The sequence below is a fragment of the Apis florea genome, unplaced genomic scaffold (assembly GCF_048593485.1).
Source record: "Apis florea isolate Af1SG1 unplaced genomic scaffold, ASM4859348v1 contig_3367_pilon, whole genome shotgun sequence".
NCBI classification, from domain to species: Eukaryota; Metazoa; Arthropoda; class Insecta; order Hymenoptera; family Apidae; genus Apis; species Apis florea.
The window spans coordinates 7,134,742-7,160,054 of NW_028256746.1; the positions used below are offsets into that span (position 1 = coordinate 7,134,742).

Consider the following 25,313-nt stretch of genomic DNA (forward strand, 5'->3'; position numbering starts at 1 on the left):
GTTGAATCGAAAACGTGTTATCAACTATTTTCACGAATTTCGTAAATAAATAATCTAATTCTACGTTAAAAATAGTTGTTAAAAATTGAAAATTCTGCAAAAAACGTTAAAAAAAGATGGCTAAAGTCGGTCAACAAAAAGAATCTGAAATGGTAATCATATAATATTCTCTAAAAATACGTAATTTTGAATTCATTTTATTTTTTAAATCAAATGAAATGTTTGAATCAGGACGAAGAAGACACGCGATTACAGGAAGAATTATTTCAACTGGCCGATGTATTACTGGTAAATAAGAATTAATCTCCATATAAGATTCATTTTTTTTAACTTAATAATTATTATGGATCATGACCTAACCCAAGCAACCCAATGACGTGTCAATTATAATTTGAGGGAAAGGACGAAGATGCAATGTTGATAGCTCTGAGTCAACTTCGATTACTAATGCAAACCTCGACCACCTCGATGACTTCTGTACCAAAACCGCTCAAATATTTAAAGATATCGTATAATGATATGAAAAATGCTTATGAAAATATTCAAAATGACAAAGTGAGACATCAATTTGCGGAAGTGTTGAGCGTATTATCGATGGCAGGGGCATTGCCAGGATCCAAAGAGTGCCTTCGATATTGCATCCAAGGTGAAGTAACGAAACCTGGCGAATGGGGTCATGAGTACGTAAGACAACTCGAAGGTGAAATCGTAGATGAATGGACAAACTCTCCTGTAAAAGATGAGAATCGTATAAGGTATATTTTAGATCTTAAGAAATGAATTTCTCTCACCGAACAAATTTTTTATTATTTTCTTTTTATTTATTTATGACAGAACAGAGCTTACTCCTTTAGTAAAAGGTATCATAAAATTCGACATGAAGCATAACGCAGAGATACCTGGTTGCGATCTATGTTTGGAGATCGATCAATTGAATTTTTTAAACGAGTCTTTGGATATCACGAATTTTGAAAGAGTCTGTCGATATTTAGAGAGTTGTGCAGCTTATAGGTCAATTTTCTCACGTAATGCAATTATTATTAAAAAATTTATAAAATTTTATCTCATTTATTTTTATATTATTTAATTATCAGCGAGGATACCGAAAGAAGACAAATATTGCAAGTCGTAGTTGATCATTATTTACGATTCAAAGAATATTGCAAAGCAATGTTAGTAGCCCTTCAACTGGGAGATTCAGATCTTGTACACAAGTGTCTCGTCACCTGCCCCGATACTTTAATGCGAAAACAATTGGCATTCATACTCGTTAGACAAAGGGTAATTTGTCACATCTCTCGTATGAATTATTCAAAATTCAATAATTTCATTCATATAATTTATTGATCATTAGGAGACCCCGTTGAAAAAAGATTATCAAGGAGATGACGCAAAGGATATCGAAGCCATTTTGAGTAACAGCCACGTAAACAATCATTTTCATTTACTTGCAAGGGAACTCGACATTTTAGAACCCAAACATCCAGACGATATTTACAAAACCTGGTTAGAAACTAATACCTTGAGACGCGCGGAACACGATTCAGCCAGAGCCAATTTAGCAGCCACGTTCGTTTCCGGTTTCGTTCATGCTGGTTTCGGCCAAGATAAACTGATGGACAACACTTCAGAATGTTGGGTTTATAAAAATAAGGTTTTTATAAAAGAGATTTTTTTTAAAAGAAAAAATTTAAACTATTCAAAGCTAAAGTAAATTGTTTGATAGGAACACGGAATGCTCTCTGCAACCGCTTCCTTGGGACTGATACACATGTGGGACGTAGATGGTGGACTGGTACCTATCGACAAGTGATTCGCGTCTTTTATCGTAATGAAATTATAATTTACGAACAAATGTCCAAGAGCTAAGATGTGTTTTTCCTCGCAGATATCTTTATACGAACGATTACAACATCAAAGCAGGTGCTTTACTTGCTATAGGATTGGTTAACTGTGGCATTCGCAATGAATGTGATCCAGCACTGGCACTTCTCAGCGATTATGTGTCTTCTGAAAACGCCACGTTGAGAATTGGGGCCATTTTGGGTTTAGGTTTAGCTTACGCTGGTTCACAAAGATCTGATGTTACGGAGCTTCTAACGGGAGTTCTGGTGGACAATGGAAGTACGTTTATGGATAGCTAGAAAGAAAGAATCTTTCGCGTAATGAACAATTTTTAGATAGCATGGAAGTTATGTCTTTGGGAGCAATTGCGATAGGATTGATAAACGTTGGTTCTGCCGATGCTGAAGCTTCTTCGACCCTTCTACAGAAATTACTAGAGTTTACTCCTCAAAAGTTATCTAGTACCCATTCTAGGTTAAAAAGAAATACATTCATCGAGTTTAAAACGATGGCGAAGAAGAATTGTTTCGAGTTTATTTTTGTATAGATTTCTGTCACTGGCACTGGGAATGGTCTACATGGGTTGTCGCGATGTCATAGAGGCTTCTTCGGCCGCACTCGAAGTCTTACCAGATCCTTACAAGCTTGCTGCGCAGACTATGCTACAGGCAATACTGTCAATTTCATTAAGATATTATATATTTTTAAATATAAATTAAATATAAATATAAATATAAAAATGAAAAATCATAAAGGTTAAAAGATATTCATTGACCTCAGGTATGTGCATACGCTGGGACAGGGGATGTATTGATTGTTCAGGAATTGTTACGAATATGTTCGGAACCGGTGGATGGTGAAAGTATTCCCGCTACGCCGGCTAGCAGTCCTGTGAGCAGTTGTTGCGATCAACGCCATCGAATTATCGAATTTTCTGAGAAAAAAACCAAAGAGAAGTTAGAAGAGAAACAACACGGGGGATCAAAGTGCTCTTTTAATCGCATTTTTATTATTTATATTTATCATGACCTTTTCATAATTTTCCATGTATCCTTCAGAGAAATCGGCTCGTCGCAGGCTATAGCTACTTTGGGTGTCGCTGCTGTTGCACTGGGAGAGGGAAAAGAGAATTCGAGGATATTCGGTCAGGTGATAAGAAAAATTGTTTAATCCCTTGATTTAAAAGTGTCAATATACGATCATTGATGTTTCTATAAGGGATTATTTCTCAGATTGGAAGATACGGATCTATATATGCAAGACGAGCAATGCCATTGGCTCTAGGTTTATCTTCTTTGTCGAATCCAGACTTGGCAGTTCTCGACGTCCTAAATAAATACAGCCACGATAATGACTCTGAGGTAGCCAACAGTGCAATCTTTGCTCTCGGTCTCGTCGGTGCAGGAACAAATAATGCCCGACTTGCCACCATGTTGAGACAATTGGCCTGCTACCACGCAAAAAATCCCTTACATCTGTTCCTCGTTCGAATTTCCCAAGGCTTGGTTCATCTTGGCAAAGTAATAAAAAAAAAAAAAAAAAAAAAAAAAAAATATATATATATATATATATAAATTTGATCCATCTTAAATATTTGGCGATTCGTTCATTTTCATTTTGTTAAAATTCTTTGTCAGGGTACTTTATCCATATCTCCCTTACGATATGGTTCCAAAATATTGGATAGAGCAGCCTTAGCTGGGTTACTGGTAGTTTTGGTGGCTTTTCTCGATTGTCAGAATCTGATCTTGGCGAAATCTCATTACTTGATGTACTGTCTGGCGCTTGCGATGGAACCCAGATGGTTGGTCACTTTGGATGAAAATTTGCAAGTATGTATTTGCAATTTTTCTTGCAGGAATCAGAAAAAAATGTGAATATGTAATTGATGGATACTGATTGGAATATTTAAAATGGATGAAAATAATATTTTGATCAGACTCTACCGGTGTCCGTAAGAGTTGGACAAGCTGTAGACATCGTGGGCAAAGCTGGCAATCCTAAATCCATCTCTGCTGGATACGTGCACACAACGCCAACATTGCTTTCTTCTGGAGAACGGGCAGAACTTGCTTTAGACGAGTATGAGCCGTTATCTTGTATTCTAGAAGGTTTTGTTATTCTTCGGGAGAAGTTGAACAGCTCCTAGATTTACTTCTGAAATAATAATACAAGACAATGGGTAATAAAATAAAGCCAGATTGCGAAAGGCAACGCTGAGACAAATGGTTTATTTATTTCACGAGATAGTAATAAGAAACATGATCGATAGAAATGTTATATTATGCAAGGCGAAGAATTTACTAGGAACCAAAATGCGAACGATGTGTTTATATACGATACATTATAATTTTCCATTCTGTTTTTAATAAAAAGTAAAAATAATATTTTCGAGAAAAACAGTTAAAAGAAAATCTTGTACAATAACCGATCGATAACTACATATATTCGCAATGTATCATCATTTTGACAACGATGAAAACGTGAAAAGAACGCAACTGACCCGAGCAAAGGTTCAATCGCGTCTATAAATCGCTTCGATAAGAATGTGAAGAGACGCGTGAATCAGCTTCTTTCTTTGTATGTTGCGTTTATTTAACTTCAGGGACTAGCGGAAGCAATGTGCTCTATACAACAGAAACATACATTGGTTCGCATTGCACGGTGTAAACGACAATGATGCACCATGACCTGACAGCGATCATGGTAAGAATCACTTTATCATTCATTGTCATAAATTAAAACTTATAAACGTATGACTCTCTTCATTCAAGTAAAAATGAAAAAAAAAAAAAAAAAAAAAGAAAAAGAAAAAGAAAAGAAAAAGAAAACACAATACGCAGAAAAGAAAAAGAAAGAAATCAAGAAACGGAACACAACATAGGAAATATTATAAAACGCAATGAAAAAGAAAGAACATAAGATGAGAATGACTTAAAAGTAAAAAGTAACCCAAAGACCAAATAATTCATAAAATTTTCAAAAAACGATTCAACATCTATTGGTAAAATACTGCAAATGAAAGATAAATATTGCAGTTTATTGATTCTGATAATGTGTACAAAAGCAGACCACGAGGAAACAAGAAACGATATCGCGCGAATGAAAGAAGAAAGATCTATTCCTTTCTCGCTTCCTCGACACAAATAATTAATTCTTTCACGTGGTGTGCATGGTTACTTTTCTCTTTCTTAATTTTTTTTCTTTCTCTTCGTCTCGCGAGCTCGCATTATTATATTGCACAAGATCATGGAGCACGTTTCTTCGTAACGAAGCCACGAGAAACACTCCAGGAAATTGCACGAACGTAATTACAATATGTACTTTGTCAAAGATGTTCTTTCGTGCCAGAGAAAGCTGTCGTGTCTAGAAATGTCTGTCGACATTTATATATAGACACGTCTAACTTAGAACAGGAGGCGAGATATATAATAAAACGTGATTTTTGACTCGTTTAAAATATGCACACTCCCGCGTGGATCTTTTTTAGCATTGGAAACATATCGTATCTTTTTTTCTCTTTTACGTTGCAAATTATTTTTATATAAGTTATACTTCACAAAACCATACAAATAATTGCATCCTGTTGGAAATTTAACAGTTCTATTGTAACATATTCCACTTTTTACGTTTTCAGCTTGCCGCCTGACATATATATTCGCTCGCACAAGAATAATTGGTTGTGGTAACTGTTGTTTTCTTTTTTTGTTTTTTTTTTCGATAATTTTTCTTTATCCAAATAAATATTGATACATATTCGTGTTTTACATATTTTTTAATCATCAACATTGCGAAACTCAATTCTTCGAGTTTGATCCATATATATATAAAAGTCGAGTTGAGGAAAATTTGTGTAATATCGTTTGTCAATAAATGTATCTCTTGTATACCCAATTAAAATAAAAAGAGCAAACTCGATGATGATATTTAAATACGTTGATAATTACGTCATTCGACAAGCTGGATTTCCTATCTAGTTATATTTTAAATTGCTTATAGTAAAATATAATAATAATGATGATGATGATCATAATAATAATAATAATAATAATAATAATAATAATAATAATAATAATAATAATAATAATAATAATAATAATAATAATAATAATAATAATTAAAAATTAATAATAATGATAATGATAATTTCTATAATAATAGCGCGTTTATGTTATAGCTTTTTGCAAATAGTAAGTGTGTTTCGTGATTCAAGCGAATTTTCAAAATGGTATTATACGTTTGTACATATATGTGTACATATATGTATATATATATATATATATATACTTATATATACTTCCTCGTACTTCCGTTGCTTCTTTCATTTTTTCTAAGATTTCTCTTTCGTTTATTTACATCAACGTTTGCGTATCGACGAGTATTACCATTTTTTTTTCACTTTTTATTCGCTTTGAATCTTGCACATCTTCTCATCGCGCTATTTTATATGTACGTCGACGTTCACGGGTAAATTCTAAGTCACAAAATGATGTTCCAGTTAAATGATAAAATTTTAGACAATCCTGACCACCTTTACTTTCAGCTATTTCTCTAAAATTATTATTACTCATCTACTATTCCCACTTTTCGTGAAAATTATAGTCGTGAAAGTGTGTACATGTTAAATACAGGATAACAATTTTCTGCTTGAAATATTCCCCATGAAACCATCACTGTTAATAGTTGATATACATACAATACATGTTTCCTTTCGTTAAACAACGTCGAATCATAAACTCTTTTTCAACCCTTTTTCTTCAATTCTCAAGTTTCGTCTTCGACCAAGTCGAGCAGGTCTTTTTCTGTCAATCACAGAAACGGTTGAACATATCTTCCTTTCGTTTCCTTATGAACAACATATAGATTCTCCCGAAAGAAGCATCGAAATCACAGGATACGATGAAATAGTTTGTGAACGATCAAAAATCAAGCTGCCTGTGGATTCGTTGCTGAGAGAATAAAATTGACGTCAAATGGTAGTGCTCCTTTATGTATATATATTATAAGTATTTGCGTCATCGTGCGAACGTGTGTTTATACGTGTTTAAACATGTGTGTATGCATTTTGTTTATACGTGTCTCTGTGAACGTGTACGAAATGAGGCGAGATCGAGATTGCCTCGATTTTTTTTATTTTGCATTCGCAACGATGACAACGCTTTGATATCGTTGATGTTCGCGATCGAAAATCGGTACGAATCGTTGATTCCCCGAACAACGTGTTCTCTTTTTCTCTCATTCATACACCTACCACGCCGACGGAATGTACACTCTATAGCACGGTAACACAGTCGTGATACGATGAAGGTAATAAGTAGAACACGTAGCGTGATAGCTGCCAGTTAAAACAGCCGGGCACGTCTTTTAATTTCGTTACGACGCCATTGCGGCAATCTGTAGAACTCGGCACGAGTACATTGAAGTACTGCCTCAAACTCCGCGTCGGAAAGATGTCTCTGAAAAGAAAAAAGAGAGGGGGAAAAAAAAACAATGAACGATATTCACATTTGTTAAAGAAAAACAATCTGTTTGCTGATGATAAAATATCATCGCTTAATTAAAATATATAAAACGATTTCTCGATAACTCACTTCGAGGTTACAACGATCCACGTCAGCGGGCAGCCTGTAGTTTGTGATGACGAGTAAATGATAAGGATAGAGTTTCGGCGGTTCGGACGGTGCTGTCCCCATGTCTGGCAGTGATCTCCTTACGTGATGGCCCCCGTGACTTCCAACTACCGAACCTAGGCCACCTGTATACGTGGTAGATGATGGCAGCATTCCACCATCATTCTGAACAATCATTCAATCGTTAATTATTCCATTGTAAAGTTTGATCCATTCTAACGTGTGATGAGCGTTAATAGCGGTGCAGCCGTTCGAAATTTTCTCGCACAATTTTTTTATGTATTAATTTTTAAATTGAATTCGTTGAGTTCGTGGAAAAGAAATTGATATAATGGAAAAGAAATTGATGCGAGAATCTTTCATCTTGCAACGGATCGATTGTTGTCCGTAACAAGAGCTAATACACATATATATATATATAGCAACAAAAAGAATCGGCATAACACCGCATCTGTTAATGAATGATTCGACAGAGCTTAACACGAGACAGAACCATAGAGCTAGACTGAAACGAATTATAGGAACTGGCATTTTTTACGGATTAATTTTCCGACTGGTTGCTCTTCGATTGGAAATTGTTCGTGCACTTTAATTAATGAATTATACGATTCGATGCAACAGTTACATTACACTTTTTTTCTTCTTCAAATTTTATTCTTAACCGATAGAAAAGAGAACAAAGCAATCGAAACACGCATCGCACACGTTACAATCTCATGCACGTTAATTTCAGTTTAGGCATATAGTTCCGTTTCCCGTCTCGTATGCACTGATTATGCCACGGATGCAGAATATGCAGTCAAGTCATGAGAACACCGCAAATACACGTCAGTCTCGTTAGCCTTATTCGAGATTTTTAATTATTTTCGACGCTCTAACATTTCGTACGCGAAACTCACATCGTGTTATCGTAACGAACAAATAAGACTAATAACAAGCGTATAAAGAAATCTATCAATCTAAAATAAAAGGAAAAAGCCGATTAATCTTTCGGTGTACATATATTCAAGACATTGCAAACGATCAATCGAACTCTCGCGATCGTGTCCAATTTTCTCGCAAGGTCAAAATCAAATATGCAATCTTCAAATATGCCAAGGTAAGAAAAAAAAATTGTACAAAAAGATGCAAAAACGAAAAAAAAAAAGAATTCATTAAAAAAAAATATATATATATATATCGTAGCAAATGTACAGCACGTGCATGCGTAAATCAATATACAATTTTGTATATGTACAAACGTTATATTATTATACAAGTATAAACAAACCGGCAAAATCTCGTTATATACAAATACGTTTAATCCGATTTAGATTTACGAACGATTTGGCCGGCACTCGTTCTCTCGTTTCTACGAAAATTCTTCGTATCTCAAGAAATCACGCGAATGTCTATCTAATTTTATGATAAACGCGCGCCAATGATAATATGCTGTTAAATAATTCATATGCAAAACAAGCTACAAACCATGCTAATTCGCCGGGAGTAGTATGGGGCTGTGGTACATACCAATGCCCGTCGATCCACATCCGTGATGCTTCCTGTCGATACTAAAATTGGGGGAAAAAAATGGGAAAGAAAACCATGTCAAACCATATTGCACAAACCATTTCGATATGTTAAATTACAATCTTTCCATCGGTCGATTCGATCGTATTCCGTGTCGATGGAGAAAAATCCGAACGATCGGATTAAATATAAAATATATCGTTGAGTGAACGGATCAACGAAGTTGGCACTTGCACTTCCAACGATCGGGAATACGATTGATCCGATCAAATTACTGTATAAGCAAATGTTCGATGATTATATTACACATATGACCTGAATTTCATTTTCTAAGCTACACGATATATACCAGCTGTGAATGATCAAAGAATTATCGTGTCATAAAGTCACGAATAGGTACTGTCACTTGGGCACACTATAAAAACTCATCTGGTTAATGGATTCATCAAACAAGTTTTATTATGCAATTTTAAATCTAATATGGAATAGTACCGCTAGAATCGTATGATACTTAGGCGTCGTAATTAAACCAAGATACAAAAAAAAAAAAAAAAAAAAAAGAGAAAGAGAAAGAGAAAAAGAGAGAAGAAGTGACAGTAAATGATAGAGCAAAGATGCATTAGTAAAGCATGCTCAGATATTAGAGATTAGAATAATCGAGACAGAACGAAATATATATATATTTTTCACGAGTGTTTTCTACTCGTGGATTCAAAAATAAAAAATAAAAAGTAGAAATTAAAAATTAAAAAAAAAAAAAAAAAAAAAAAAAAAAAAGAAAGAAAAGAAAGAAAAGAAAAAAAGAAGCATATACAAAAAAATTCGATATACTGCACGAATGAAATGTAATTGCAAGGTAACCATATGTGTATATGTTATGTGTGATCAGTTTCCTTTCTGGGTTACTCACTATCTGATTTGCCAGATGAGAAATCAGTGCTGTGCGTCTTGTCTCCCATCCCACTGAACGAATAATCACCCTAGACGACAAAAAAGCGTAAATCTTAGATACAACCGAAACATGGACATTCGTGATTAATCAACGGATTAAAAGAACGATAATTAAAACGTGTATCATTATCTCTACAACATATATATTTTTTTTCATTCATTCTCTTTTTTTTTCTTTTTACTTTATATTTGTAAAAATCAGCAACAACGGTGCAAGAAAAAAATTTTTTTTTTTTTTTTTTTTTGGTCGTCGATTGTGACGCGGTGCAAGACTTACAGGGAGAGCAGATACAGAACCGCCGGTCGAGGAGAAGGTGTGACTTCGCGGTGCCAGACCGTACCCTGGCTTCGGGATGTGCCGAAGGGAGCTCACAACTGGTTTCAAATCAGTCAATCGACAGTATTACTGATTAGTGTAAACGGGAATAGTGGAAATCTTTCATTCCCATACGAATGCCCAACGTTCGCCAAGTACAAAAAAATACAAGAAAAAAGAACACACATTCTGTGCATAAAATAATTACGGAGGTGGTTTTGATCCCACTCGTGTACAAGATTCGAATCATCGAGAGATTTCATTTTATCCTCTTCTTTTTTGTTTTTACGTACGTTTTATCTCATTTCACGAACACTAGAGAATTCAGATTTATCTTTGACAACCTTTTTCCTTTTTTCTTATAAAGAGAGAAAGAAAGAGAAGATCGTCAAAGATAAAAGAGAAGAGGAATAATTAAAAAAAAGAAAAGAAAATTTAAAAACTATCGTGTAAAAATATCCTCATTGTTCGAGTTTTCGTTTGTCGATCTGTTTATAACGCATCCCCACGGCAAAATGGTGGAACGTATATATCCGATGTTCGAAGTGCGCAAGCATTTATTTCTCGTTTAATACTGTGCAAGGTAATACGTAACAATGAAAAAAGATAAAAATATATATATATATGTAATTATAGAATATATTATATTTATTATGTATATACGAAGAAGCCAACACCTGTGTGTATATGTAAAATACGATCAACGTACGCTTCTCCAAATAAGCTTAAGAGAACAAAAAGCATTCCTCCCGTGAAGACAAGTCAACGAATCGTTTTTCTTTTCGATCTTTATTACGCGACGACTGCTCTTGAGAAGTCTCGTTCTTTTTTCCCCCGTTTCAATACGCTGAAAAACGAATCTCAGACCGATGAAATTTGCTCGCAGCACACTGCCGCATTGTAAGGATAACAGAAAGAGAATTTTCTCTCCTCTCTTTCTTTGTCCTTTTCTTTTTTTTTTTTTTTTTTTTCTTCTTTTTTTTTACGCTAATTTTGAACTTGACTTGAGATCAACGGTAGGTGAATTGGAAAGTTCTCGGACTCACCGAATGATAGTGCCTAGCGGCGTTTGGAAGAGTGAAGGCGCGTTGAGTACCAAGGGGTGGATAGTTTCTGGGAGCCGGGGAACGTGCCGATGACCTCCCAACTGCCGCCCACGCAAACACAACACAAACACAAAAACACAAATAGAGACACGATGATACAGGTAGCAGTGTTGGCTAACGTAGATAGCGGTAAATCCTATCGACTTTCTTTGAGTGTTTCCAACATTGGAAGATATATGCGTTCAACCAGGCCAAAATATGCCACGAAAATATGTCAGCCTACTAGAGAAATACATATATAATACTGCATATATAACAACAATCTTTCTTTTCGTTTTATACGCAAAGCAATATAAAAAGTTTATGCAATGCTGAAGATGTGACAACTGTCATGCGGCGAAATGAAAATTTGTACAATTGTTAAGAATATATTGATTTTATACAAATTGATAATATACGTATTTCCGAGCGCGTATGTATTGCGATTATCTTCCAATATTGTATAGTAATTAAAAAAAAAAAAAAAATTTTTAAAAATAAAAAATAAAAAAAAAAAATAAAAAAAAAACATTCCATAAAAGTATGAGAGAGAATGAAGTTTGGAGCGATATGTGTTCGTGTATGAATGAATGAGGTTGCCAAGAGTGAAATTTACAATAGATAATATTATCATGCGAGAAAGGGAGAAAGAAAGGAAATAGCAAAAATATTGTCTAAGTAATGAATCAATCGTATGTATAAACATATTGATGAATAATCACGCACGAAATAATGGTAATCGATATTACGCTACTTGAAAAGGATGAACTTTCCACGCACGCTATTTCTGTTACTTTGTATTTTGGCTTATTATTAAAGAAATAATCGAGAAAGATAAGAAGAGGCAAGCACATCGAAGGTAATATTGCCGACCACATGCAGAAGCGGAATAAATACATCACCTGTCACGTTAATGGGCGCCCAGTGTGTGCTGTGGTATTTGGTGCTATGCCACTTAACTTATAAACTCCTGCTCGAGTTTACACGCACAGTGTGTTATCGTTCGTTAATCGAGCATCATCACCCCTTCCCACTGCAAGATTCGCATGTTGCAACGTTCCGTTCCACGATAAAGGAGATTTTTTAATTTTTTATTTTATATATTACTTTCTTTCTTTCTTTTTTCCTTTTTTTTTTTTTTTGTAATATGAAAGGGATTTTTTTTGTTACCCCCACCCCTATTATCGTCTCGAAATTTAACGAGCCGATGTTACAATAAACGATAGAGTGGTAAATGTTAGTGTTATGTGCGAACGTGTGGACATGTATGAGATGATTATCACTTAATGTTAATGAAACGATCATGAAAATATATATATATATATAAATATAAATATAAAGTGACGACAAGATTGGTTACACATTTAAAGGGAACTTACCGTTGTAACTAGGTCCTACGCTAGATCTATAACTGAAACCATCATCGTCCTCCCACGGTCTGGCGTGATCTATGTTTCTCGAAGGCGCTACGCGAAAATTAAATTTATACAATTATCATCAAAGTGGAATGATTAAAGAACGAATTGTATTTGAATGATAACTCACAAGCGCCAACTGGACTCTCGTATCGCAATCTATAAGTCGGTTCTCTGGCAGCTGATGGCGTTCTCGACGCATTTCTAGGATCAACGTTCGCGGCTCTGTGTCTCAAATTCTCTCGATCCTTTTCACGATCTTGCAAAAACACTTTCGCTATTCCAGTATCGATTTTGCTTAGCTCGTCTTGTTCTTTCTTCAACTTCTCCTCCACCTCCTTTATATAAGTTTTGTTATCCACTTCGTCCTCGTCGTCGGATGCAGGTACTCCCTGAATCGCATCGTATCGAATCATAGATAAAACATGTCGTAGAGAGCCTAGGAATACATCGCAATTCGTGTCGTCGTGTTACCTTATAAGTGTCGGACCATCGTCTACGTCTTTCAGGATCTGTATAAGGATAAGGTGGAGCGGGAAAATCATCTCTCTCGATCGGCGGTTTGGTTCCAGGAGGAGGTTTCATGGCGTCCGGATAATGCGCCAACTCTATTGGCTCGTCATTATCTACTTGACTGGCCGGTGACTTTGGTCTGGTCTCGCTGAGAGCATCGACCAGAGCACGCATTCCAGATCGGCTGCTGCGTCCGCCACTGCTTCTTATCGAACGTGACGCTAAAATAAAATCATCGCATGTTATAGCGACACGCTATATCACGATCCCGATTCGTGTTTTAATATTTTATTCGACCGTAGAACTCTACAAAATTGATTCGCTCGATTTAATTTTTATCAAAATTCTATCCATTTTTCGATCTTTCTTCGAGAGAAATAAAGAGATGAGTACTACTTACAGCTAGGTCTATGAAAGTGTGGGCTAGTCGGAGGTTTGTCGTACGGCTGTATCGGACGTCTCAAGTATCCTTGGGTAGGCGTTTCGGTCAAGTACGAATAAGTATAAATCCTAGACACATCTTCGGATGGACCACGTCCGTATTCTCGCAATATCAATCCGGGACTTCCAGTTCGCGCGGGGTAATACTGGGGCAATTAACGTATATTATCACGGCTAAACTCATGCTGTTTCTTTTTCGATCAATCTTAAAGCGTCTCTCATACAGCTAAATTTACTCGGCAAAGGAATATAAAAACTCAACGCGCTTTCATTCTCTCTCAAGAAATCCACTGTTTCGAGATGTCATTGAAAATTCTTTCGTAATCGCGAAAGCTAGCTTCGTTAAATATTTGAGAATAAATTAGCATAATGAGTCATCTTAACGAGTGATGAAATTTATCATCGATAATAATTATTAAAACCGTTATATTCGTGACCATTTTATCTAGAAGAATTTTTAATTCAACATCATTTTTGGATGAACCAAAGAAATTATATATATAAGCTATATCTCACTTTCTATTTAGCATATATTTATTAATAATAAATTAATAATAATATCTTTTCATTTTTTTTAAATATTTCCACTTCCTGTATACAAAGTAAATAGAAGGAATAATCGAAAATTTACAGGGCAGCATCGATGTAAAAATTTCAAACTATAAAAATTTTCGAAGCTAGCTATTACGGAATGAAATCAGGAGTACGGATCATAAATATTTCAGAATATTTCATAAATAATTAAAAGTGTCTCTTGAGAGAATGGCTGTGCTAGGAGATACATGGCATACCTTGCGACTGAGGCTGCTGTAAGGGCTGCAGAGTGATCCGTTCAGGCTTGGCGTGCGTGACCGCAATGAAAACTATACACAATGATCGTGCGAAAAAAAAAAAAAGATAAACAACGATTAAGAAAGCAACAATAAAAATAAAAAAATAATAAAGAAGATCAAATCATAAATGGTAAATCGTTAAAATATATACGTATATATATATATATATAAATATGTATATGTATAATATATGTATATTGTAAATTTTGGGCATCGAAGCGTGCGATAAAGATACGACGTGTTAAGGAACATATGCATGTTAAAAGCCACATTATAATGTATCGTTGAATACAATGGGATCGAAGCTATACACAAAGCTAGTTACGAATATAAAAAAAAAAAAAAAGAAGAGTAAGTAGGCTCTAAATTGGTCTACTCTAAATTGCTCTGTATAACAACGGACACAAAAATGAACCGAGCAGCAAAAAACGTTTCACATGAAAGTACGTGTCGTACAACAGTCCAAATATAAGCACGATGCAAGCTGAACTTCGTATTTCGCGAGCCAGAGCTGGCTCGAGAGCAATATATTCCCTCTTGGTTATTTTTTCCTCCCCCTTGTTTCTCTTTTTATTTCCCTCCTGCCGCCTTTTTTTACGATCGAATGGCAAACTTCAAAATTCAAGTATGCGCACGGACACGATTTAGGTCGATCAACGGTGTACGATGCAATTGAACGGAAAAATGCAATTGGCGGACGTGGACAGCATCGTGCACGCGTTAATTACGCGAATATCGATGTTCGAGATGTTCGAGATGAATGTTATTTGAAGCAATTAATCACGCGTTGTCGAATACACAGAGACGGATGATATTAGATATTACACGGAATATCCGTACGGAAAATGTTAATGACACCTTTCCTCCGCGACGTATTTAATGATCCATGACTGTCATGATTACAGGGGGAAAAAAATGAATATTAAAATAGCTAAGAATAATCACAAAAATAAAACGATGAAACAAATGCAGTGATCTATACACAGACGAATGTACACGTATGATACAATATTTTACAAAAACTGAAATACACAGTTGGCCAGTTCCGATTGAAAAATTCGCGGTAACGAATAATAAAAATAAAAAAGAGATCGCGGTTAACATTCGAATCCTATTTGACTGCTCATCGATCGATTGAAAGTGACCGTAACATCGACGGAAGTAGTCGGACAGTCGATGACCTTAATTGAACTTCCGACTTTCCTCCGATCCCCGCTATCTTACCTGCATCTCCGATGCGCTGCTGGAAATCCGTTCTGATTCTCGATGCTGTGGCGTGTGAGCTTCTCCGTGGCCGTTCACGATACCGTTGGGTCCGCTAGGACCCGGGCCACAACGGGGATGCCAAATGGCAGCGCCCTGCAAATACATCTCCTCTCCATCGCCGAAAGGATCGCCACACTTGGTGCAACGGGCACAAGTCGGGTGAAAATGATGATTGTCACCTGCCTGCAGCACCTTTCCGCTGATGTAACGATTGCAATAGGCGCATTTCACACCGAACAACTTCTGGTAATCCTTCTCGCAATAAGGCACCCCGTCTCTGTCGATCAAAGTCGAGGAATTTCGTTTGTTCAAAAAAGCGTGTTTGTTAGACGGTTTAGATAAGCGCTAATGGTCGGGATTAATGAGTCCTAACTTTCTCCGATTCTAATCTAGACAAATCCCTGACCATCCGTTTGCTCTAACTATCAACCAAAGATCAGCGAAATTTCAACGCTTCTCGAGCTATTTTCTAGACCGTACTTTCTCGGGTTTCTTTTTCGACTAGCATCTATTAAATATAAAAGTAACTTATTCTATGAAAATTTCACATTTGAGTTATATGATTTTCAACTGAAATCTTTCGCCAAGATCAAAATAAAAAATAAGTAAATGTACTGGAATGTATGAATTGGTGAGAAAGTTACGTCGGTTTTCTAGTCTGAAATTAAGACGAACAATTTTACATAAATTTTGCATTCTTTCTGTTTCCAATCACAAAATATATGATATAAATTCTATCGAAGAATGATTTCAATATGATCGACAACGATCAATATTGATTCATAATAATTCGTTTAATTTTTCAATCGGAAATTCGATATTATTTTCCCGCAATAATGTAAAGAATTGCAAATACAACCGATGAATAAAACGATGTTTTCACTCACTTTCCCATATACTCTCCATGAAGGACGGTGTCACAGCTGTGACATTTTAAACACCATACGTGCCACTGTCGATCGAGAGCTACCAAAGCCTGACCTTCTCGTAATTGGTTTCCGCAACCAGCGCAGGCACCGGGGTCGGAGGGCCCGTCTCCGGATCCTCGGGTGGCGGAGCTATTCCCGATTGGCGTCGAGGCCTCTCGGACAGGGATACCGACGCATCGGTGACAAAGAGCTTGACCTATAGACAACGCTCTGTTAGTTGAGATTGGACAGATCCGGTCGACGATTCGCGTACGCTCCATCCACATTGTCTTTTATTCGAGAAACGAAGCATCGATCCCGCGGCTGATTCATCGTTGCAACGCGCGATACCAGCGGCTTGTAGAAAAGGAGAAGCGTTCGCGCTCGTCCATTCGTTGTTTTCTCTTCGCGTATAAATAAGTAACCGATTCCAGCCTCGCCGATCGATACGATCGATCAATTTCTCACGGTAATCGGTAAACGTGTTTCGAGATATCGTCTCAATTTTCTTGGAACGCGTGTACACATCCTTCTAATCGAAGAGTTCAAAGATCGAGAATCGAAGCTGCACGCAGTAGTATTGTCTTATTTGCGATATCGTTTAAAAATAAGCGGCATTATCGTTGTCCTCGACCGGCCAGATCGATACAACAACGGTGGCAGAAGTGGCAGATGCGCATAAATATTTGCACGAGGAAACAATGAGGAGAAGCGAAACGGAGCAAGTTTAACTTGCGATACGCTCGTTTCGACGCGCGCGTATTTTTAAGCGTTCACCGCGTAATCGTTACAAGGCCACGTGAGCGTAACCTCGCTCACGATACACCTAAGTGGTAATTTGCCTTTAACAGGTTTACCGGTACTCCAATTCTGACGATCGAATCACAACCAACGAATCTTCGTTCTCTTTTCGAGTTTAAACCGGATTTAAACCTCGGTCAAGTATGATTTACAATTAGAAATTACGATTAGGTTTTTGAAATATCGTGCCGCTTCGATGGTTTCTTTTTTTTCTGAAACGATTTAACAAAATGTTAATAATCTCGATGGGAAGCACGCACCTTGGACGAGGGAAACCTTGGTCCCCTGTCCGAGTAACGGTTGTCTGCATCGTTGGCAGTGGAAACAGTTGGGATGGAAGGCATGCTTGTCTCCGGCAGTGACCACGTCGCCCTCCACGTATTCTCCACAGCCCGCGCACTTTGTTCCCCACCGTTCCCTGTAATCCTGAAAAATTAAGAAGCCCACAGGATCGTTACGAGCGATTCGCCAGACATCGCATCCCGGAGCGAACGCGTGAAATATACCCTTCTCAACCATCTTCACAGTCTCGTTTGTCATCGCGTACAATGGTTTATTTGCGCATCGAGATAAAATCAAGAGGAGGTCGAGGAGGAACGAGAAAACTTTGTAACGAATTTTACGCGCGATTTTATCGAGATTTTTTTGAAATTGTTCAACGTGATACACCGTTTTATCGTTTCTTCTGAATGTTTCGAATTAAGAAAAGAAAAAAAAAAAGAAAAAAAAACTTGAAATGAAAGAAGGAAAATGAAGAATGAATGTATTTATCGCGATTCGCGTTACACTCTCCATATAATCGAGGATTTCTCGGTTTTTATAACGCTTTTAACGTAGCTTTGATTTCTTATTTTTTATTTTCCAGTACCTTGGTGCAATAGTAAGAGCCCTCGCGCGCGAAAAAACCACCCTGCGCTAAGCTCGCGTTACATTGAGCACACTTGAAACACCCTATGTGGAAATACTTGTCCTGCACTCGTAGTACCTCCCCGCTGCACTTCTTCTTACAAGACTGGCAGAATGTTTTACCTGTAACGAAAAATAATCGGGATACGCAACTTGTAATGTATACATAACATAAGTGCATCGGGAAAAAATATTTGAAAATAGAGTGTACGATAAGACAAACGTTTGTCACCGTGTAGTCTTAAATGAATGAATGCTTATTCAACAACTCTCGAACAGATTTTCAAGAACTCTGATTGTTTCCAATCAAACGATATTCTTAAAAATTTCACGTTCACAATTTTACAATGTGCGCCTTCATGCCTTCACCCCAATCTTCATAAATATTCTTAGAATTAATTCAGCGCAAAGATTTCATCTCTTTCGCTCATTCCTCGATCGCTTGTCATCATGCCGCATTCGAAGGTCAGTCACCCCGTCGTACAGCCTACGATATAATCTGATTCACATTTATCACATATCAAAGCGGCAAAAAGGAAAAAGAGTTAAAATTGCTACGATCGCAAATACGAATCAAAGTTCAATTCAAATAGAACTCGCCACGACATCGATACAAAACGAATCGTATTCTACGGTAATCAAGATGTACGATAGAAATCTTAAAAATTAAAACTTTCTTTATGGAGCGAAGATTGCATTCGATGAAAAATGATTAACGAATTATTCTTTATCCGACTGCCAGATATTTTTATCACGATCATAAAATGCCACGAAAAGTGACGCGAGTGTTGTTCTGTGATCACGTTTATTAAGGTTAATACCGTGCCACCAATTTAATTTATCAATCTTAGTTCGAGGGATACCCATGCTAACATGCAACGATCGTTCTCTCTTTCAACAGATCTAAAGCAAACGAGTTGTTCCAAAGGCTTTCGTGCACCGAAAACACGACGTCTGGTCTCGTTATCATCGACCATTCGTTTGTGAGACGTTCTGTTCGCGTGGAGAAAGGAAATCTCTTGTCGGTTTAATCTTTTATCTACGATCGTCGTATCTTTCGGTATATAGCTTTCGCAAACGAATATATACTTTCTCCTTTTACCTTCTTTTCTATCGATATCTTTTAATCACGTAGAAAGGATATTCCTCGAATTTTTTGCAAACCAATTCGAGCATCTTATTTAAACTCGATTTCTTAATTTTTTTACTTTTTACGTTAATTAATAGCAAATGAAGTGAAACAACTCGTGGATTTTATATCTCTCTTCCGCATACAATCTGTTTCCGCGAATGTTAGCAAGGAACGTTAACATCCTCGTTGAATCTACGATTTCCTTGAAAACAAGCGTCGATCTTTATCATTTGTGATTCCGTAGGTTCTCTAATTGGATCATGGTAATACCGATGATATTTCTGTATTATACACGCATTCCAAATACCTATCTTTCCACCAATATTCGAGCATTTACAATTCGGAATGGTAAAATAATCAAACGTTGAATACCGAACGAGAACGATGAAAATTTAAAACGATTCTCCGCGTCTTGAAATTCCAATTATCTCTCCCGCGATCAAGCACGATTTCTCTTTTACGATACTACCTTTCTACCAAGCCTAATACGCCAAGAATTGCTATTATATTTCTTTCTCCACCGATCCATTTTAAAAATCGAGAACAAATTTAAATCGTTTTATATCGCAAGTGGATTGAGACTTGATTTTTAAAATACTTGAATCCGAAACTTTGTGACATTTCAAAACTCTATGAAATCCAGGATGCTCGTTTCATTTTTCCAAAAGATATCTATATTGTCGAGAATTGAAATTTTAACTTCGACTTCTCGTCCAATTAAAACAAGTCTAAACTCTGAATACAAACGCAATTGCATTATCGTTATCATTAAACAAAGATAAACAAATATTGTCGCAACATTCTCGTAAATTTTTCTTCATTCAAGTTTCGAGAGTTTCAAATTATAAAAATAGATTTGAGAACTCGAAAACTTTTCGAGCGATCCATTCTTTAATTTAAACGAAATGATTTTCAGTCAAGAGTTTCAAGAATTTTTTTTCGATATAATCGGGAAAACTACGTCTTGTTCCACTCACGCACGATCGAACGATCGGTCGATTCGAAAGAAAAGATGCTCGTGTTTCTGGCGGCGCTTAATCAATGGAGTTTGGTGTAATCGGCACGCGGTGCACGTACCGCTCGAATATGGCGCGTTACACGCGTAATCCGCTCGTCGTGGAATTTCTAAAGCGTGACTCAAAGCCTGCTTACCGCGTGTGTCAACGTGTCGTCTGCGAACGACGACGACGGGGGACGGGGAGGAGGCAAGAAAGTGAGGGAACAACAAAGAGAGAAAAAAATCGTAAAAGGAGAAAAAAACAGAGAGATGAAGAAAAAAGCGGTTCGAGCACTTGTCGGAGTGCTTATGCTTACACCGTGAGCCGCGTATCGAATCCGGGTGAAGGTCTGGCTCTTTTACTCGTGATCGAAGCGGTCGAACCAGGTGTAGTCACCAACCAATGTGCTCGTGAATTTTCAATGGATGGAACGAAAAAAAAAAAAAAAATCGGTCGAGAGAATTTATTGCCACTGTTGATTGGCCAACGAAGTACGAAGAAACGATTTATCGCGATTCGAATTGATTCGAGTTATTTTTTTTATATGGCTTTACGACAATTTCCAACGTCCACCGGTTTCCATTCGCTCAATGGATTCGGATACGAATTCGGGACTCGACTTCCAATTATTATTCTCGCGCGATGCAAAAAAAAAAAAAAAAAACGCAATCTCGCAATCGGTTTTTACGTTAATTGGACGATCGGTCGATACGATAGTTAACGAAGATTCGCACGAATCACCGTGTTCTCCGTGTCGATCGTAATTAACGCTCAAGAGACGAGATGGCCCCCTTTGCGCGCCTGGACCACGATGAAACCTCTTGATAGAGCGTTCAAAAGAAAGTTCCCTCTTAGGATAAGAAGGAGAAAACGGAATCGCGTAACGAAGCGGTTACGTTGGCAAGATTCGATCGGATTTTTTTATATCGGTATGACCTGGCGTGACCCAGACGAGACACCTGCGGCTCGATTGCGTAAAGTTTATGGACAGTCTCGTGTGATCGATTAACTGGCAAATGTTAAGCGCCATTGACGTGGAGTCGAGTGTTGTAATTTGCAAAGATGATGTGAGAAGTCGAGTGTGTTACGACGCTTTGTTGAAAATCTAGGACATGCTTGGGCGTAGTGTTCTCTATAAATCAAGTTTTACAATGCTTCGTTTATCGTTAGATATACTATTTTCCTTGTGGTCAAGAAATTTCTAACGTGTTGCACTCTTAATACGATTTTAGATTTCCAAAAGCCTTCGGAATTTTTGAAACGAAGTCAAAGGGGATTTATAAGGATTCGTTCTAAATATCCTTTAGCAGCAGGCCTTCCTTTCTCCTTAAGCCAAAAATAAATTTCCCCATAACTCCATACTCTCCGATACCATGTATACGGCGTCAATTCCTCCAAGTTTATTTCAACGTAGCCTGCTACTTCTAACTCAAAGGCAGAAACCTTTGTGTTTAGACAAGCTAAAACTAGCCACCAACTGACGTAACAACACGATCTATCACCTACACTCGTATCATCTCGAAAGAGATAAAGGCTGAAGTAACAGATACATGCATATATACGTTCGAATATATCCGAGATATATCCTTGGTTACGCAACATTCGATTCTTTTTCTTTTTCTTTTCTTTTTTCACGTTATTTTTTCCGTTTTAATATCCGGTTCTCAGCGGTGTACAACGACGAATAAGAAAACGGCCACGAGCGTTCTTCTTTTCTCTGCCAGTCTGGAACGAGTGGCGAAGGCGTTAAAGGAAATAACAGAGCGATCGTCACACGACTAGTTCGAGTGACTCATGCCAGAATTTTTTCTTCGTTTTCCCGGTTCCGTTTCACTCGCGATGAAATGAAACGTTCTTTTCCTCGCCCCAGGAAACGCAGCGATATTTCAATTAAGAAGAATCGAGAAAATTCGAATTACCTGAGATTAAGGATGCTAATTGTTGAACCAAATATTTCATCGTTAATTCGTTAATCCGAGGAGAATAAGGAGAATAACACGTTTACTTTGAATATTTGTACAGAGTATGTATATCGCTTCATTATCATATTCCTCTTTTGCTTTTTTGAACGACCTTGCTTGCTCATATACGTTAAAAAATTGAACAATCACCTATTGTGATTAATAATCTTCAATTATTATAGTACAGATAGATCGTAAGAGTTTGAATTAGATTCGTAGCTTGCTTAATTAAAAATCTCTTAAATTTAATTAATATTCTACGTCTCGATTGAAAAACACTAGATGCTAACTACTTTTAAAATAAAATGATTTAATCCAAACTGCTGTGAATTACCAACAAACGACTTATTCGAAGTACCAATTGAAGATAAAATCCGGTTAGATGAAAAACGCTTGCATGTTTGCGTGGCAACCTCGACGATGTTTCAAGTTAAAATTACACTCCGTAAGAAGTTTCCCATGTGTATGATCAAGAACAAGGTCTTGAAAGAGCGGAGTCAACGGGTCGTTCTAATTCAATGATTCGATCCCCCGTCAGAAGTCTCTCTTCGTTACGTTATCGGTTGTTTTGAACGCGAAGAAATCTCTCGTTCCCTCTTCCTTCTCGTGTATACACATCCATAAATTGCCGTCTATCAGTTGAAGCATTATAACGTGCGAAAAGAAAAGGAGGTTGCGACGACGAACGGTTGATCGACGAGAAAAGAGGATAGGCTGGATTATCTTTTTGAGATCGACGATCGATCGACCGTCATGCAAATAACTCAATTTCCGTCCCGAGTATCGCGAAACTGTTCGCGGTCGTGAAATGCGATTAACCGAGGTAATCCACTTTCTCGTGGCTGATGGGTAATCAGGTTCCTTTCTCCCCTGGTTGGAAGAAAAAAGCGGCCACGAATCGTGCGTGACGTTCATACGTAAGTCTCGCGTGCTGACAGTCGGGGCGATGTCATCATCGGGACAAAAATACGAGATGATTCAAAGGTGAGATCGCAGGATTCGGCGGGTTATCGTTTCACAGTTAAATGGAAGGTCTAATATATTTTAATAGCACGCAGTCAGTGTAAATTTTGATACGTATTACCGTCCCGAGAAAATTATATTTTTAAATATAGAGATACGTGTATGAATACATAAAGATAATAATAGTTTATGTTGTAGATCGCATAGCGTGGTAAAAAACAAGTATAACGAAATAATTGACCGTTTCACACAAAAGAGAAAAGACTAAATAAATGTACACGTTATGATACTTACAACTTCTTTACGTAATAAATTTTGGAAGTTTATAAAGATATCTTTTCGAATCAAATTCGTATCATTTTTGAATCAACTTGTACACACATACGACACGCGACCCGAGTAATTACATCGCGATGAGTGTATTAAATATGTATTAATTTGTCAAAGAATACGTGACTTTTTTCGCAACAGCGAGACGATGAGTCTCGTTTTCCGGAAGTATAAATCAAGCTTTCTCGTTCGTCTCATTTAGCCTCGTTTAAACACCGCGCCAATATGCTGAGTCGTACTCAACTTATGCTAAATCGCGAATCATACTAATACGACTACTAATATTCTCGTTTACTGTGAAATTTATCGAGATTTTGAAATCAGATAAATTCTTGGCAAAAAATTGCGCGATTATTGAAATTACCGCGATAATTGAAATTACCGCAGATCGAATAGAGGTTTTAGCCTTATCGGTCGATTAGATTAAATAATCGAAAACGTATCGAAACATATAATTATCCTCTGTTTACAGAATCGCTTGTTTTTCCGTCAAGCGTTCACACCGCGACTTTAAAAATATACGATGATATCATGCGAACGATCGTATATTTGACGTCATCCTGCTGTCACGTGAGTTAGAACAAGTCCCGTATAATTTTACATATGTATTTCTTTACGAGCGATTTTAATTGCTTATAGAAAATCGATGACAATTTTCAACTATCCGTTGATAGTGATAGTTCGAACGTATAATGGTGCACGACAATATCGAGGAATAATTTCGCCAGAAATTATTTGCGGTTCGAAGTTGATGAATATCTTCCATAAAGTTCAATTTCCAGATTTCAATGGGCAATATTGAGAGTTTGATACGAAACTTGTTTACCAGAAACTTCGATACGAGATGCGTTTCTCTTTGGAACGACTAGAATTTACTCATTGAAACGACACACCTTCGACTATGGTGGATACAATTGTAACTCGGTAACTAACTTTCCATCGATTATTTGTTTGATATTAATCGTTTGTGATATCAACAATTTATTTAATTATTCCAACTTTTTTATATTTAAGATATATTTAATTATATTAAGATATATTTCAAAAATTTATTACAAATTGGAAATGAAAGTTTTTTTTTACGTTGTAGAATATTTTCGTTATCTTCGCTGAATATCTATATTGATATACTTTCGTTCAACAATTACACGAAAAGAATATATCTCGTATGATAAAATCGAAAAGAATCGAATTGATATAATGTTAAACGCAATTCGACACGAAACCGCGAAAGGTTAAAGATTCTATTTTACTATCTGAGAAAGATCGAAAGATCGCATAAATAAAAGCGCAGTAGAATCTTTTGATTTAACTCTTTGACATAGCAACTAAATGTTATTCGTTGAATCGTACTTGAACAAGCTTACTTCAAGTCGTTTATTTTCCTGTTATTATCATGATACCATTGAAACGAGAAGGATACTTCAATAAACCACTAACCCATTCCATTATTACCATGAAACCATTAATGGCTTATTACTGATGTAGTTATAATGACAGCCATAAGAAC

The 25,313-nt window shown here is 36.7% G+C and overlaps 2 protein-coding genes across 15 annotated transcripts in view; one reads left to right on the forward strand and one right to left on the reverse strand.

Annotated features, from left to right (window-relative positions):
* Positions 1-53: 53 nt before the first annotated feature.
* LOC100862955 (26S proteasome non-ATPase regulatory subunit 2) lies at positions 54-4,245 on the forward strand. The gene is given in 14 exon segments (XM_086912089.1): positions 54-288; positions 397-755; positions 835-1,011; positions 1,095-1,281; positions 1,355-1,654; positions 1,727-1,809; positions 1,889-2,175; positions 2,178-2,319; positions 2,393-2,513; positions 2,626-2,831; positions 2,904-2,994; positions 3,078-3,365; positions 3,483-3,677; positions 3,785-4,245. Coding segments are annotated over 14 exon segments (2,721 nt in total). The 5' UTR covers positions 54-213; the 3' UTR covers positions 3,995-4,245.
* Positions 4,047-25,313, reverse strand: part of Unc-115a (actin binding LIM protein Uncoordinated 115a) — a 31,479-nt gene continuing 10,212 nt past the window's right edge. For 2 of the 14 annotated variants that reach the window (XM_012491219.3, XM_012491213.3), the window contains exons 2-15: positions 18,382-18,542; positions 17,774-17,939; positions 16,692-16,929; positions 15,763-16,081; positions 14,497-14,568; positions 13,665-13,851; positions 13,226-13,485; positions 12,882-13,143; positions 12,716-12,802; positions 11,298-11,398; positions 9,895-9,964; positions 8,943-9,025; positions 7,437-7,640; positions 4,047-7,301 (exon numbers count right to left, since the gene is read on the reverse strand). In XM_012491219.3, the coding sequence (XP_012346673.1) occupies positions 7,188-7,301; positions 7,437-7,640; positions 8,943-9,025; positions 9,895-9,964; positions 11,298-11,398; positions 12,716-12,802; positions 12,882-13,143; positions 13,226-13,485; positions 13,665-13,851; positions 14,497-14,568; positions 15,763-16,081; positions 16,692-16,929; positions 17,774-17,939; positions 18,382-18,542 (2,324 nt within the window). In that variant the 3' untranslated portion in view covers positions 4,047-7,187. The other 12 variants (XM_086912085.1, XM_012491217.3, XM_086912088.1 and 9 more) reach the window with 11 other exon arrangements.